Raw genomic sequence first — 16,786 nt, forward strand, 5'->3', positions numbered from 1 at the left:
CTCCGCATTCAACACAATCGCCCCAGCTCTCCTCCAAGACAAGCTAACACAGCTGAACGTGCCTGAGCCCACCAGTCAGACAGGAAGCAGCGTGTGAGGCTGGGCAAGCTTGTCTCGGAGCCCTGGACCATCAGCACTGGAGCCCCACAAGGCTGTGTGCTCTCTCCTTTACTCTTCTCCCTCTACACCAACAACTGCACCTCCAGCCACCCCTCTGTCAAACTACTTAAATTTGCGGATGACACAACCCTCATTGGACTAATCTCCAATAGGGACGAGGCAGCCTACAGAAAAGAAGTCGACAGCCTGGTTTTCTGGTGCAGCCAGAACCACCTGGAGCTGAACGCCTTAAAAACAGTAGAGATGGTAGCAGACTTCAGGAGGAGCCCAGCCCCAACCATCCCCCTCATCATGTGTGACTCCCCAGTTAACACTGTGGAGTCTTTCAGATTCCTGGGAACAATTATGGCACAGGACCTAAGGTGGGCGGAGAACATCACCTCCACAATCAAGAAGGCCCAGCAGAGGATGTTCTTCCTTCGGCAGCTAAAGAAATTCAACATGCCGCAGAAAGTGATGGTCGAGTTCTACACAGCCATCATTGAGTCCATCCTCACCTCATGAATTACCATCTGGTTCGCTGCCTCTACTGCAAAGGACAAAGGCAGACTGCAGCGGATCATTCGGTCAGCTGAGAAGGTCATCGGCTGTGTCCTGCCGTCTCGCCTAGACCTGTTCCACTCCAGGACCAGCAAGAGAGCATGCAAGATCATCGCTGATCCTTCCCATCCCAGTCACCACCTTTCAGAGACTCCCATCCGGCAGAAGGTTCCGGGCTATTAAAAAGAATTCTGATTCTGATCTGATTCTGATATGAGACAATGAGAGAACAATGGAACAGTGTTTTGCTCTAATAAACTGATGATTATCATGAAATTGCTGAAGAATATCATCAGAATAACAACACATATAACATTACATAAACATTATGGACATAAAACACACCTGCACATGTGTAAGTGTGCTCACATGGACCGGCTTCTCCATCTCTGTCTTATTGCCATGTCTGGTCTCTCTAGAGCAGTGGGTCCCTCTGGTGCTGTTATAACAAAGACAGAGTCAGCATGACTCAGGTTGAAAGAAGGGTTTTCTGCTGATGAACTGGTTGACTGGGGAGAAGCAGAGGTCAGGGAAAGATGCCTACTGGTAGGCAGAAACCCAGAATCTGTCGAGGACTCTGATAAAGTGATTGGGGGAAGGACGAAGCTTACGGAACGATGTGACCCGGGGCCCTTCTCTAAGTCTTGGGAGCTAAGGCCGGAGTCATTTCTAATCTCAGAGAACTTGCGTAGACTAGCCCTCATTCGCTCTGTCGTGTGTTTGCCCCAAATGGCTCGGTAACACTTGGGTATGAAGTGACAGAATATAATGCCGTAGTTGGAGACTAAGATGGCGGAGGCCTGTACGATGGGGCGTGACTCATTTTTGGTGATGTAGATGGGGATGAAGCAGAGCCACACAAACAAGTGGATAAGCATGCTGAAGATGATGATGCCGGTCTCACTAAAGTCGTGCGGCACTTTCCTTCCTTTGAAGGCCAGCAGGAAGCAGATGAGTGCTAACAGAGCGATGTAGCCATGCATCACCCCAAAACCCACGCTGGAGCCCTCGCTGCACTGCAGCACATGGATCATGCTCTGGTTGGATGGGGGAGTCTGATCCACATTAGGGGTGTCATAGATCAGCCAGAACACACAGACCAGCCCTTGAACAGAGGTCGCCAGGACCATAATAATCAGGGGCTTGTAGAGCTTGTTCAGACGATGGTGTCTCACAGGATCAAAAGCCATGAATGCCAGGAACGTGCGGAAGGCTTTGACCAATATGCAGGAGACACAGAGGGTGAAGCCCAAGGCATACATGGTCTGCTGGGCTCGGCAGAGGTGGATGCTGGGTTCATCCATGAATAGAACCACACTTCCAAAACTCACCGCCAAACCAACCATCATGAAGCAAGACATGAGAAGATTGGCGGACTTGATTAGTACGGTGTTCCGGTAGACAATGAAACACACAAAAACTATTATGAGAAGCAGGAGCCCAACGCCCACTCCCACTAGGAGAGCAATGGGATATGGGCCAGACCACTGCAGATACTTTACAGTGCGTGGTTCACATCTAGTCCATCCCTTCAGAGACCAAGTGTCATTAGGGCACGGATGGCAGTCATCCTCATCTGGAAAGAAAAAAATGTATCCAGAACTTGAAACAAGATTCAAAGGGATTTCAGTACATAGAGATCAGATAGTTCAGACCATGGCAGGAGTTAAGGGACAGCTATTTTAAAAGCCTTTCAACCCTCTCTTCAACTCTTCATGTCAATGCATGTGCTGTATACAGCTACATTTCCTAATTTTAAACTATTGCTTTTTGCCTACCTTTTCAAGTATAAACTTCATGTCTGTTTGTTACACAAAAAATAATGAACAAGGAGTTATTGTCATGGAGTGACTTGTTTTAATTCAAAACCTACCATATCTGTCTGAGTAGGACCCTTCATCACAGGGGGTGCAGCTGTAGCAGCAGGAAACATTAGACACCTTTTTTGAAGAGCCAGGATTACATGATGGTGAGCACCGTGATACAGGTATCTGTTGGATTGGAAGTGAAGCACACTATTAGCATAGTGTGACTGTATAGTATGTATGTACACCATTAGCATAGTATGACTCTATATGCATATGTACACTATTAGTATAGTTCAATAATGTATAGTATGAAATGTACACTATTGGTATGTTTTCTCTGTTGTAAGTTCAGAGAAAAGCCTACCTGCACTAATCCCCTAGGGGGAGGTAATGTTGGGGTGAAGGTATAAGACAATGGCAGAGAAGAAGTTAGGCCAGTGGCTATGCTATGTTGGTGTGCAGTTGATAATAAACAAACGTTTAATCAAACCATCGTGTGGTCGTGAGGATATTACAAATATGTGCACTGCTATTGGTATAGTGTAATAATGTATAGTATAATATGTACACTATTGGTATAGTGTAATAATGTATAGTATAATATGTACACTATTGGTATAGTGTAATAATGTATAGTATAATATGTGCACTATTGGTATAGTGTAATAATGTATAGTATAATATGTACACTATTGGTATAGTGTAATAATGTATAGTATAATATGTACACTATTGGTATAGTGTAATAATGTATAGTATAATATGTACACTATTGGTATAGTATAATAATGTATAGTATAATATGTACACTATTGGTATAGTATAATAATGTATAGTATAATATGTACACTATTGGTATAGTATAACTGCAGTGAAAAGGTAAATGCACAAGAGACTGCCTCCTTGGTTGAATTGTGTTTGTACTAGTGCTGTCAGTTTAACGCGTTATTAACGGCGTTAACGCAAACCCATTTTAACGCCGTAAAAAAATTTATCGCGAGATTAGCGTGAATTTTTTTATTTATTTATTTATTCATTTATTTTTTTAGATTTACATTCTTTTTGGCCTCGCAAACTGTGTAGTAGGCTAACGTTACGGTTTGAGTGAATGGTGAGCGCGATACGGCGAAATGTATGATAAAAAGCTTCTGAATGGAAAGTTTACTTTTAAAAGTTGTGTTGTGCAAAAGAAGCGAGCTTCACTGTTGTCTGAAAATGTCAACAGGCAGCTGGCTGAAAGCAAAGAAGTAGTAGGCTTACCTTTTATTGGTAACCTAACTGTTACGGTTCAATGTTTCTGAAATAAGAGGCCTGACTGCTATGTTCCCAGCAAACTTGAAAAAAATAAAATATTAAGCCATGGTTTAACTGCACTATAGGCTGAGTCCTTGTTTACCTGAAATGTGCACTTTATAATTTATTTTGTACCGCCCTGTTTGGCAATATCGGTTTTCAATAAAATAAAACATTTGCATAAAGCAAGCCAATCAACTTTTCCATGTTGATAAGGGCATTAAAATAAAAATAAAATGATGGAAAAAATAAATAAACGAAGGGACATTTAGAATAGATAAAAATTTGCGATTAATCGCGATTAATTTTGAGTTAACTATGACATAAATGCGATTAATCGCGATTAAATATTTTAATCGTTTGACAGCACTAGTTTGTACATACAGTGTTGTTGGGGGTTGAAGTCCATATGATGTCATGACTATTGACCACCACTTCTCTTGGCTGTATGGTGAAGCTCCCTTTCACTTCAGCACGTCTGTGCTCACCGTCTGGCACCCACATGATGACGTCATAGCCGTCTTCAGAGTCACCATCTTTATTGAAAAAGTGTCTCTTACCATCAAGGGTAAAATTCACCTTGTGGAGCTTGTCAAGAAGCTGAAAAATTAGGGAACAAGTCAATTGAAAAACACATATGCACACATACTATACAGTATGATATAATATAAGTAGCTCGGTATCTCATGTTACATCTCACCACTATATGGTGTGTATTTACACAATATAGATCACAAATTGTGTGACGCACCAAATTCTATAAATGTGACAGGATGTAACCTCTGAATATTACCTCAAATGGAGGGAAATTAGTGTCTCCTGGACAGAATGTTTCATTGCATCCAAGTTGTTCTTTCAGAGCATGAGCTATGCTCCAAATAGCCACCCACTCTCCATAGACCACTGGGAGGTCTGTGTTCTTCACCAGATAGTCAGCGTTTGGCTTACGGCAATCTTCTGGGGAATCAGCAGGGCAGTCTATCTTCAGCTGCTTGTACTCTTCAATGAAATCATTTCTCACCCTTGGCCTGATTGTTAGGTTCTGTAAGTATTGTTCAAACCCAGTGATATTTCCTGAGATGAAATTGAACCCAAGAATGTCTCCAACCTTTAATAATAATATATTAATTCAATTAAATTCAATTTTATTTATATAGAGCTTAAACAATACAATTGTCTCAATATTATCTGAGAGCTGTTTTTCCATACATATTTGCTCAAATTCTTGTGACGAGATAGAGCAAGAGTTGCGTTAATTTTTCTCAGTTAAGTGTCCATCAGAGCAATGTAAACTGTAGACACCACCTTGTTGATGTCCTTCATTTTTGCCACATCTGCCGACCTGGACCAAGCATCACTGGCGATCCAAACTCGAGTGGTATTGGAGCGGATCATCTCCTCAAACAGCATCTCCACCAGCTCTGGTCGGAGGATCACCATCACCACCTACAGTACATTTCAGTTTTCAAGGCATTTCAGTGATTTACTAAATGGTTCTAATGATGTGATAATGACTAAATTATGTGTATCAGGGCTGAAAAATGTCAAATTAAAGAGATCATGGTTAGAATATAAAGTAAACTGACTGCTTATTAATTCTAGAATTTAAAAATCTAAATCTCTTTCACAGTTACAGAGGTGTCAGCTCTTCCACAGGAAACATCATCACTAAGACTTCAAGTCATGGCTATGAACTTTGTCTTACTCAATACAAGCACTGCCTCTCCCTACCTGTGCATCAGAGAGCTGTATCTTCCTTGCCACCTCCTTGATTCGTTTCTTACTCTTTTTGTGGTCCAGATACTGTGGAACGACCTCCTCATAGGCCACACACACCCCAGCCTCCTCTGCATCCTTCAGGAAACTTTGGTGGACTCCCCTACCGTAGTCATCATCCATAGAGACCAGACCAACCCAGTTCCAATCAAAGTGTCTTATGAGCTGCACCAAGGCCTCTGTCTGGTACACATCACTGGGGATCACTCGGAAAAACCCCGGGAACTTCAGTTTATCGCTCAGAACAACTGCGGAGGATGTGGTGCTTATCTGAAGGACATTGACAAAGAAGCCAAAACAAACTTAGGATTTGTGCACAAACACAAACACAGAACAAGTAGTTAACTAAATTAGTCTTTTTCTCACTTGAGGGAAGAGATAGACGCTGAGAAGTTTGGCCACAGGGATGGTCAACAGAGAGTATCGTGCCCCTAAAATAACCTTAACTTTTGGTCGGAACTCAGAGTAATCATCCATGACAGGCAAAGAGCCGTTGGTTGACAGCATCTGTTCCACAGAGTGGAGAGCTTTGGTGGCATCAGCACATGGGTCATAAACGGCATATCCCAGCCGAACACCAGGAAGAAAATTTGCTTCATTTATGGTGTCAATAGTGTAGATGGCAGCCAACATTTGGACGATGGAAATCTGGTCAAAACTGGCAGGTGACAGAAGAAATGTCATTATTGTAATAATAATGTTATTATTGTAACACTGATAATGCTGCGCTACCACAAGAACCACATTTTAATATACACTACATGTCAGTGCCAAAATATGTGTTGGATGCATAGAAATGAACACACATATATAGATATACACAAGCATATGAGATTTACATAAGCGTATTTGCTACAATTTCACAGAAACTGAAAGAGAGTAAGAGACAGAGAGAAATGTTTAAAGAGAAACTGAATATTTCAGATGCATAAATGTTTTTGTGTGTGTGTGTGCTTGCACACTGAGGTTGAAATGCACACACTGAAAATAAATGGATTCTCTTAATGTGCCTTTGAGGTGAGCCTCCATGGCTCTACTCACTTGCTGCAGGTGAACTCCTCTGGTCGAACACGGCCCTGGAGGTTATCGACTGTGGAGTGAACAGAGCTGAGGATCCCTATGAGAACATCCCCATCCATAAAGGCCTTACGCGGAGAGATCTTCACATTCGTCTGGGAGACCTGGACAAGCGTTGCCCACAGCACCAAGCTGAGGAGACGGAGCCACATGTTGCGCTGCGTTGTGCTGGATGAGAGAGCATGACAATGACATTTCTCTGAGTGTGGCTCTGTTTCATAGACGAGAGGAGAACTCTTGTTTTGCAAGAATTACTGCAGGTATTAGATCATCACTCAGTGGGAAAGAAGAGAAACACAAAACAAGAACAATCACATTCCACAATCAGTTTACAGTGGCATGAAGAGCTTATAGCTAAATGGGCTGGTCAAAAGATAGAGGGGCATGTTTACTGTCATTGGAAAGTACATGAATTCACATTTCACAGCAAGTTTGGTCAAAAGTCTGCTAGATTTGATATCAGATAAAGATGCTTAAAGATAGATAACCAGACAGGTAGATGAACATTTGTAAACTCAAACTCTCAAATTTACAAAGACATTCACACATGATTGTGATCCATTGGTATTTCAAGAAAAAATCAAGAGCTACAACATTTCACTCAGACTTAGCACACAAACTGCTCGAGGCACGATATTCGATACTTTGCAGTTGTTATGGCAAAAATTCCCAGCGTCTAACAGCGTGGGATCCAGGAGGCACGGAACTCTAGGAAACGTAGGCGTGGGAGCCAGGAGGCACGGAACTCGCTGACGTGGAAGGCAGTGGACAGGGAACTTGCTGGGGTAGAAGCCAGCGGATGTGACTGATGATTGGGTTGATGTGCAGCTGGGCGAGTGCGAATGAGTCTATTGAAGGGGGCATGACCGGAGCGGATGTCAGTGCAGACTTGACATTACCCCCCCTCCCAGGGCCGGCCCTAGCACATTTGGCGCCCTAGGCAAGCTTCACTCCTGGCGCCCCCCTCCCCCGAAAGAAAAATCCAAACTTCTTAACAGTTCTACAGTACTGCACCTTTAGGAACAAGAACGCCACACGTCACTGGCTAGCTAGCGTTAGCTAACTAGCAAGATTACATACAATCCTTTCGCTAAAGTTGACAATACAATACTTGGATTTTCACCAGTATTCCACACTTGTTGACAAGTTGCAGTGTTTGTCTTCCTCAATGGGTGTGCTATGCAATGAGTAAGATATCTGTAGTGTTGTTGCACTAGTTATTGGCTTTATCTGTGCGCCCCTGGTGTAATTTATGACTGGCTGGCCCCCAAATATGTCTTTTTTGTATAAAAAATGGACATTTTATTTTTTATATACCCGCCTCTGTAAAATCCTTAAAGAACTATGTGACAGGGAGTAGGAAGGCTTTCAATGATAAGGTACATCTTTTCTTCTTCACTCCACTAAAGTGCCCGAGGCAATTCTGGCATTCATGAAAGTTTTCTTATCTGGGATTCATTCTTGGCTAAGAACAGGATTTAAGGATTTACCTTTCTCCTTGGCACGTTTCTATTCTTGTTCTCCTTTCTTTTCTTTTTGAATTGCGCCCCGGATGGCTTTTGCCTCTTCATAGTTTCTTTCGTCGATGTTGCTTGGACACACACACACCATGCCCCTCAATGTGCTAGCATGTTCTGACAACACCAAGTACCCCTTCCTCTTTCGATTTCTGGCTCATTTTCCCCTTATGTTAGATTCATTTTTTTAATGTCAAAATATTGGTTGGAGATGAAGAAGGGGGCGCCAAAAACTATCTCCAACCAATTAGTGTGAACAGGTAGGTGGTAAAACCTGCTAGGCTCTAGGCCTGCCGCACCTCCACCGGTGCCCTTTGGGCTAGCTGCGGGGTCGTCAGCCGGGGACCACCTTTCACAGATGTTTCGCCCCTTATCCCGGAACATCTCCTGGTGGCGGGGCAGTGAACAGGGACGTCTCCCAGTCACCCCCCGCAGCTAGCCTTTCTCAGGAGTTGCTCGCTCCCCATGCCTTGTCCCGCCTCCTTAACCAAAGCCAAAAACTTGCCTTCTCTGCTTCCTCAGACAGCTCTCTGGTGGCTTTGTGTAGCTCCTTGCCCCTCAGCCCTAGCTCTTTAAGTAGGCGAGTCATTGAGCTTCCCACAAACCCCCTCGTGCCAACCTCCACTGGAAAGAGTCGTGTACTCCAACCGCTCTCCCTGCACTCCGCAACCAGGTCAGAGTACTTTGCCCTCTTCCTTTCGTGGGCTCCCTCCATCCCCTCCTCCCATGGCACCCCACAAGCAGCGCAGATCTCTCCGTCCTGGCCCACAGCACCACATGTGGCCTCAGTGTGGTGCTGCAGATCTCCCCTGGGAAGTGGAGCTGCCTGCCCAAGTCCACCTCCATTCTCCATTCCACTCCTGGCAACAAAAGGGTGGATGCTGGTCTCCTTCTGACAGTGTCCCCCTTTTCTCCTTCCCTAAGGAAATGTGTCCTCTGCTGGCTCCCCGGCTGCCTTCCAGTGCTTGCCTCTTGCCTTTTCCTCTCCACTACCTCTGCCAGTTTCCTCAGCACCTGATCGTGCCGCCATCCATACCTGCCCTGGGATAGCGCGGTCTTGCAACCTGACAGAGTGTGTTGTAGGGAAGCATTGATGGTCCCACAGAGGTCACAGGCCTGCTCCGTGCCCAGCCACTGTTGGAGGTTTCGGGGGGAGGGCAGAGTGTCGTAGGTTGCCCTGATGAGGAAACTGAGTCGAGCCTGTGGCAGTTTCCAGAAGTCTGCCCAGCTCACCACCCGACCCGCAACCCCCTCCCACGTCGTCCAGCGTCCCTGCTGCCCCTGCGCCACTGCCTTGACCCTGTACTCTTCCTCTGCCATCTTTGTCACCTCCGAGACAACAAGATCCTTCCTCTCCTTCCTGCTAGCTCTGGACCACAGAATAGGCGGATCTCCCCACTGAAAGGAATTATTTCTATATCCCAAATGTATCAGAGAATCAGTCAGATTATGATGAAAAACCAAGGATCCAGGTTTTATTCTTTCAAGGTGCGCACCAGAGGAGGACAGAGAGTTAGATTTCACTGAGTGTGTTCCACCTAAATCTCTTTCACTAACTGTCTCTTGAAAATCACAGTCTTTTAAACTCTGGGAAAGCAAGGGATGGGTGGATACCTAAATGCTAATTAGTATCTGTCTCTAGTCAGGGGGGGGGGGGGGGGGGGGGGGGGGGAGCTGTGACGGCTTTCTCACACCTCATGTAGGCCGGGAACAGAATACACATGAGAAACTTAGAATAATAACACTAAAATGACCAGTAGGTCAGATATATTGAATTATTGCCTATGGAATATATTTATTAAACTAATTATCAAATGTCGGTCCCTTCACCACCCAAGGCCAGCGCGCCCCGTCTGGACTCTGCCCACCATCTCCTGGTGCTGCAGCCTGCCCACTGCCTTCTGCACCTCCTCCTCGGCCCTCCACTTCCTCCCAGTCAACACCCAGGCTTCCATGTCCCTCACGGTCTCATCTGTAGATTCCCTCAGCTCCATCACCAGCCTTGCCTTCTCCTGTCTGTAACCTATGGTGATAGATTTCAGGGGAAGCTGAAGTGTGTTCTTTCCATACAGGCTGGCCGATGAGTAGCCCCTTGGGAGTATTTCATTAAAAAAATAAATCTAACATGAGGGAAAAATGAGCAACGTCCACCTGACGGCATGATGAACATGACCAGATATTTAGCACGCAGGGAAATTGTCAGCACAGGCCTAAAGCAATCATTCTTAAATTCCATTAATGACCTGAACTTGTCCGCAAGCGAAGAATTCGATTTGCTGACAAAATGGCTGGGCAAAGAATCCTCCAATTACGTCAAAAGGCTCAGATCACATAGGGAACCCCAATGCGGCCCTGCAGATGGTCTGGGCGCGGCTGGAGGAAGTCTACTGCTCTCCAGAGGCCATTGAGCAGTCTCTTCTTAAAAAGCTAGACCACTTTCCCAAGATTTTCAGTAGAGACTACCACAAGCTGAGAGAGTTAGGATATATTCTAATGGAGCTGCTCTCTGCAAAGGAAGAAGGGTATCTGCCCGGGCTCATAGTGTTAGAGACAGCCCGTGGCATTTACCCCATAGTGGAAAAGTGTAGCTACCAAGGGTCAAAGTTCAAAAGGGAACACAACGTTACCTACCCTCCGTTCTCCTTCTTCACTGATTTTGTGTGTCTCGATGCAAAAATAAGAAATGACCCGAGCTTTACTCTGTCCAGCGTCAGCTTCAATCCACATGACAGGCCCACACTTAAATTCAATAACAAAACGGCTGTGACAGTTCACAGGACAGACGTAGACTCCGCTACTGGTCATGAGAATGACACAAGCAAATCAGATGATGTGGCTAAGCACTGCCCTATCCATGATAAGGCCCACCCCCTTAAAGTGGCATTATGCAGTAATTGTACTTCAGGATTAGGGTTAGGATAAGCAGTTTTACCTTAAAATAACAGTTTAAAAAAAATTGGGGTGCTACAATGACTTTTAATATGGAGAATCGCCTCCGTGCCATTGCCATACCAGGGTCCGTAGGCAAATGACTAGGTTATGTAGGTTTGCCTGAAGCCGCCCGGTTTTTACTGTCTGCCGAACTAGTAAGTAGCTTATTTGCCGTCTTGCTTTGTCTTGTGTTGCAGTTGCTTGATGTTTGACTGTGTTAGGACAGTTGTTGACTAACTAGTTTGTCATAATGTCAAAGTCGGCACATTTCAAGAGATTTCGTTAGTTTTAGCCGCTAGCATATCGTTAGCAATTAGCAATTGATCCGTTATGCTACTTTAAGAAGTGCAGAGGCTTCAGGCTAAAGACACTGGAGGAAAGAAAAGCATTTCTAAAAGAGAATGGCATATGCTTTAAGTGCTGTGCATCTAGCACTCATCTGGCAAAACAGTGTAAAGCTGAACTTAAGTGCGTGGAGTGTGACAGTAGAAACCATATCAGTGCTCTGCATCCTGGTCCACCCCCCTGGTCATCAAAGGCCGCTGATCTTGCTGTAAAGGACGGCTGGGAGGGAGCAGAACGGGAGCAATCCATTACTGTCAGCACAAACTGCATAGAGGTCTGTGGAGAAGGCCGCACAGGAAGATCACGTGCAAAGATTTGTCTTGTCAAAGTTTATCCACACGGGAAGCCTGAGATGGCCACAAGAATGTATGCCATGCTCGATGATCAGAGCAATAGGTCATTGACCAGGTCCGACCTTTTCGACCTTTTTGGTGTTTTCAACACTGAAGCACCATACTCTTTAAAGACCTGTGCTGGTGTAGTGGAGACAAGCAGCAGAAGGGCTGACGGTTTTCGTATAGAACCAATTAGTGGTGGCAACAGCTTCGCACTCCCCACTCTGATTGAATGCAATGAAATACCGGATAACAGGGCTGAAATACCCACGCCCGAAGTGGCCATGCAACATCCACACTTAAGGTCGATTGCATCAAAAAATCCCACAGCTGGATCCAAATGCACATATCCTCCTACTGCTAGGCAGAGATGTGCTCAGAGCACATAAAGTCAGACAACACATCAATGAGCCTAACGACCCCCCCCCCTTCGCCCAGAAGCTAGATTTTGTCTGGGTGTTAGTAGGTGAGACGTGCCTGGGAAATGCCCACAAGCCAAACGTTAACAGTGCAAAGACCAATGTACTGGAAAATGGACGCCTCTCATTGTTCACTCCATCCCCCAGCCACATTCAAATCAAAGAGCTCTCACACACACTGAAAAGCAAAGCAAAGGAAAAAACACTAGGAAACCCTGTCTTTCAGAAAACTAAAGATGACAACAAACTTGAAAGATGAAAAATTCTTGAAAATTATGGATGAACACATGTATAAAGATGAGGCCAACAGCTGTGTTCCCTTTAAACATCCCAGACCACACCTCCCTTATAATAAAGAGCAGGCCCTCAGTCGTCTTTCCTCTCTGCGCCGCACCCTGGAAAATAAACTAAAAATTAAAGCCTTTCCCAAAGAGGATCATGCTAAAGAAATAAAAGATCTTGACCTCAATGGAGAAAGACCACACACACAACGCAGCCTCGGACTTACCTGGGATATCGTTACAGACACGTTCAACTTCCAGGTGTCAGACAATGACAAGCCAAACACACGGCGTGGTGTACTATCGACTGTAAACAGCCTGTATGACCCGCTTGGGTTTGCAGCTCCGGTGATAACCCATGGAAGGCTCTTGCTCAGAGAACTCTCAGTGGACAGCATTGAGTGGGACTCACCTCTGCCTGAGGATAAGAGAGGATGAAGTGGGAAACATGGCGTCACTCATTTAAGGACCTTGGACAGCTACACATCCCTCTGGCCTATACAACGCCGTCTTTGTTAAAGGCCAAAAGAAAATACCTCTACAAGCGACAATGAATGCAGGTGCAACATATGGCAAACAGATTCTGGAACAGATGGAGAGCAGAATACCTCCAAACACTGCAACCTCGTTAAAAGAGGCAAGAGGAACAACGCAACATTCAAGTCAATGACCTTGTCCTGCTGCGGGATGCCCAAGCAGCTCGCAACACTTGGACCATGGCAATCATCACAGCTGTCTTTCCTGGTCAGGGGGGTATTCGTCGTAGCTCGCTAAACGGTTTAGCGAGCTAATTTTCAGGCTAAGATAAAAAACGCCCCTCTTTTTGGTTCGTGGAAGCAACTTTTGATAAATCACCATAGTTACATATCGATTAGCACTAACCTGCTCCAGGGCAGGCTAACTTAAGTGTAGCTGGATAAGCTTGCCACACCCCCGGAAAAAGGAGGGATCCCATTGACCAAGGACTGATATTAGAGTTAGATTAGCGGAGGGAGAGAGTTCTTTGCGATTGCCAAGATCCATTATTCTTGTATGAGCGCTACCGATTCAGCCGACAAGGAATCATTAATTTACAAGACCTTCTCGAGTAATTTATTGCAAACACCACATTGACTGTCTTGCGCTTTTTTGCGAGTGGTACATTTTTGTAGTGTCGGTGATGCGGAGAACAAAGCACTCATAATTATATGAGTGTTATTAGTACACCATAGCATATCATTATTGTAGAAAATGATTACGGTGGACTCATGATAAGAATAGAGAGAAATACAGACAATTTATTTTCACTGCTTCAATTTATTGCATTTGTTATTAATACATTTAGTCATTTAACAGACGCTTTTATTCAAAGCGACTTCCAAGGAAATGTAAAACTACATCGAGGAAGGAGGTGAGGGGATTTGAACTAGCGACCATACAGTTTCAAACCGGTAGAGCAAACCTCTATACCAGTGGACACTTGCCGTCAGGTATACATAAATAAATATCACCCTATAAACATCCCAACACACCTTGCTCTCACAGCGGTGGTGGTGTTGAATTTTGCCATGATTATGGTCTTGTATTCGTCATAAGCGTTCATGTTCATCTCCTACTCGCCAGCGGAGAAAAAAAGAGCCCTTTTCTTTGAGTTTAGAACCATTATACCGTTAGAAAATCATGGTTTTGGTGATCGACCTTTCCTGCCTTTTGAAGTAGGACGTGCACGCGCAAATGCCATGATAACTTTAGCCTGCTTGAAATTAACCACATGATTAGGATGCGGGTCAGCCGTTAACGAACCGATATTTGCTGTTCTCAATCAGCTCGCTAATCTTAACGGGCTAAAAGGCCAATTGATTAACTTAGCTTCAATCCTACGACGAACGTACCCCAGGATGGGAAAGTCCACAAAGTGGAGTTAAGTGACCAAAGACGGGACAGTTAAGAACTTTTTTAGACCTGTGACAGAAATGTCTTGCTGTTGGGAAAGGAACACTAATGTATCCTTTTCTTTAATTCATGTTGATATGACATATTTTACAGATGCCAGGCGGGGAGTGTTCTGCCCCTGGCAAGCATAGTAAATAGGTTTGGCAGTTTAGTGCCATCTAGTAGCCATTTTAGAATAATTATCTTATTTTCCATTGGTCATTTGCAGCAGCTACAGCTGGCTTCGTTTATTGTTTCCACAGTAACAGGAACAGTCTCCGAAATAATTCACTTGATAATACTAACAACTATACCACTCTCTTTATCCGAAAACATTATCTATCCTTGTATTTATGTTAATTCCTTAGAACACATCGTCTGTAAGTACAAGACGTAAATACTTTCAGTAAATTATAATTTGTAAGATAGAATTTCTGTTATTTCTCTGATTATCTGTATCACTTATCCTGCTGCCATGAAATGTGCTAGCATAAGCTACTTCAATGTACACAGTACATATTATTTTTCTTAATTTAATAATGTTTGCAGCCTGATGAGCTTCTGGAATGTCGTTTTGTTTATGTTTACAATTCATTATTTATTTATTTTTGTTGCTGTTGTTGATGAATGTTGAGACTGTAATCAGAATGTGATATTCAGGGTTACAGCGCCCTCTTGAGACTATTGTCGTACCACTCTATTCCCACACACTGCTGTTTTAATGAGTTGACAGCCTGTGCCGGTCGTGGTGCAACTGCACATAAATGATCCTTTGAAAACAGTCTTCTGCCCCACACCTACGAACGCTAGCACACACAATCACATATGGACTTGCATACAAACGCACACGCACGTAAAGAAACAAACACGCACGGACTGGTATACTCACACGCAAACATGCACACGTCCGATCGAAAGGACATTAAACAAAGGAGGCTATGACAGTTTAATCATGCTTTCAAACATTTATTTTTTCTTGAACTGAGTAAATGCACAAACTTAGTCAAACTGAATATTTGAATACGTGAATGATTGATCGACTTGTCGGAGGTTTCTAGCATAGACATAGTATACTGTGCCGGTCGTTCACCTGACCCGAACTGTCGGCAGTCTCGGAATTCGCGAACGTCCCCATGCACATAAATACATTGTATAGGCCTACATAACAATATTACACACACGGAAATTAGCATAGCCAGCTAAATACTGTAAAACGAGGGCAAAATAAAACGAGTCCAGGACCCGCACACAAAAAATCTAATCCAACCTCTACACAACATAACTCAGTCTGCACAGTGGAAGAAGTTGAAGTGAATGATCTTTTCATAGAATAGAATAGAATAGACTTTATTTGTCATTGTGCATTAGATACACAACGAAATTTGTTTGTGCAACCACTAAAAAAAAAAAGTGCAGTTGTGCTGGGTGTCCATTCATGTGACCATATATGCATTTCATTTAGAGTGATGACATTGAGCTAATAGTATACTATGTCTATGGTTTTTAGTGTCCTCATGTCCTTGATTGTGGCTTGTCAGTCCGACAGTGAAGAGGTGCCGCCGGAAACAGGGGGAACATTTATTTGGTTCCTAGCGTAATTGGATAGGTTATTCCCCATAGACATATATAGACAGGGTGCGATTTGTTGGGGGGGGATTTACCCCCGCTCTGGTTTTTACATCCCTACCTCAGCTGGATGAATTTCATCCACGGGGGGGACAACCCTCAATTATTAAAAAAAACAATGAAAAAACAGGCAGGTTGTGACAGAGTTTTCTTACACTTATAGCCTACATCGCTGGCACTAACGTTCACCTGACCCGAACTGTCGGCAGTCTCGGAATTCGCGAACGTCCCCATGCACATAAATACATTGTATAGGCCTACATAACAATATTACACACACGGAAATTAGCATAGCCAGCTAAATACTGTAAAACGAGGGCAAAATAAAACGAGTCCAGGACCCGCACACAAAAAATCTAATCCAACCTCTACACAACATAACTCAGTCTGCACAGTGGAAGAAGTTGAAGTGAATGATCTTTTCATAGAATAGAATAGAATAGACTTTATTTGTCATTGTGCATTAGATACACAACGAAATTTGTTTGTGCAACCACTAAAAAAAAAAAGTGCAGTTGTGCTGGGTGTCCATTCATGTGACCATATATGCATTTCATTTAGAGTGATGACATTGAGCTAATTGTTCATCAAGAAGGTGTATTGCTGGTGGTGTATTTCTGCAGTTGGATACAGGGGAGATAAAACCATAAGGTACCATAAGACCTTATGATCGCTGTGAATGTGAATGGCCATGTTGCAACCATTCTTTGCAGCTTCTCCGATCCACACGTCACTGATGTGAACATTCTTTTCTGTTGATAAATTTGAATGAGGGACAAAATATTTCTTCAATACTTTAGTTTCTCC

General features: G+C 43.9%; 1 protein-coding gene across 1 annotated transcript; it reads right to left on the bottom strand.

Annotated features, from left to right (window-relative positions):
* Positions 1–258: 258 nt before the first annotated feature.
* LOC116223860 (G-protein coupled receptor family C group 6 member A-like) lies at positions 259–6,853 on the bottom strand. The gene is made up of 9 exons (XM_031582097.2): positions 6,579–6,853; positions 5,904–6,195; positions 5,493–5,807; positions 5,067–5,207; positions 4,555–4,869; positions 4,146–4,361; positions 2,534–2,651; positions 1,205–2,236; positions 259–347 (listed from the first exon to the last, which is right to left on the bottom strand). Exons 1-9 carry the CDS (start codon positions 6,764–6,766, stop codon positions 259–261), a joined length of 2,706 nt encoding a protein of 901 aa, XP_031437957.1. The 5' UTR covers positions 6,767–6,853.
* Between the last annotated feature and the right edge of the window lie 9,933 nt (positions 6,854–16,786).

Source organism: Clupea harengus, chromosome 15 (assembly GCF_900700415.2).
Source record: "Clupea harengus chromosome 15, Ch_v2.0.2, whole genome shotgun sequence".
Taxonomy (NCBI): Eukaryota; Metazoa; Chordata; class Actinopteri; order Clupeiformes; family Clupeidae; genus Clupea; species Clupea harengus.

What these genes read in the sequence shown, in the direction of transcription:
- LOC116223860 (XM_031582097.2), bottom strand. Translation starts at nt 6,766, where the DNA reads ATGTGGCTCCGTCTCCTCAGCTTGGTGCTGTGGGCAACGCTTGTCCAG. An exon ending in GCGTCTATCTCTTCCCTCAA is followed by an intron (nt 5,808 to 5,903) that starts GTGAGAAAAAGA and finishes AATGTCCTTCAG; the next exon opens with ATAAGCACCACATCCTCCGC. An exon ending in TTCTGGGTTTCTGCCTACCA is followed by an intron (nt 348 to 1,204) that starts GTAGGCATCTTT and finishes ACTGTTTTTAAG; the next exon opens with GCGTTCAGCTCCAGGTGGTT.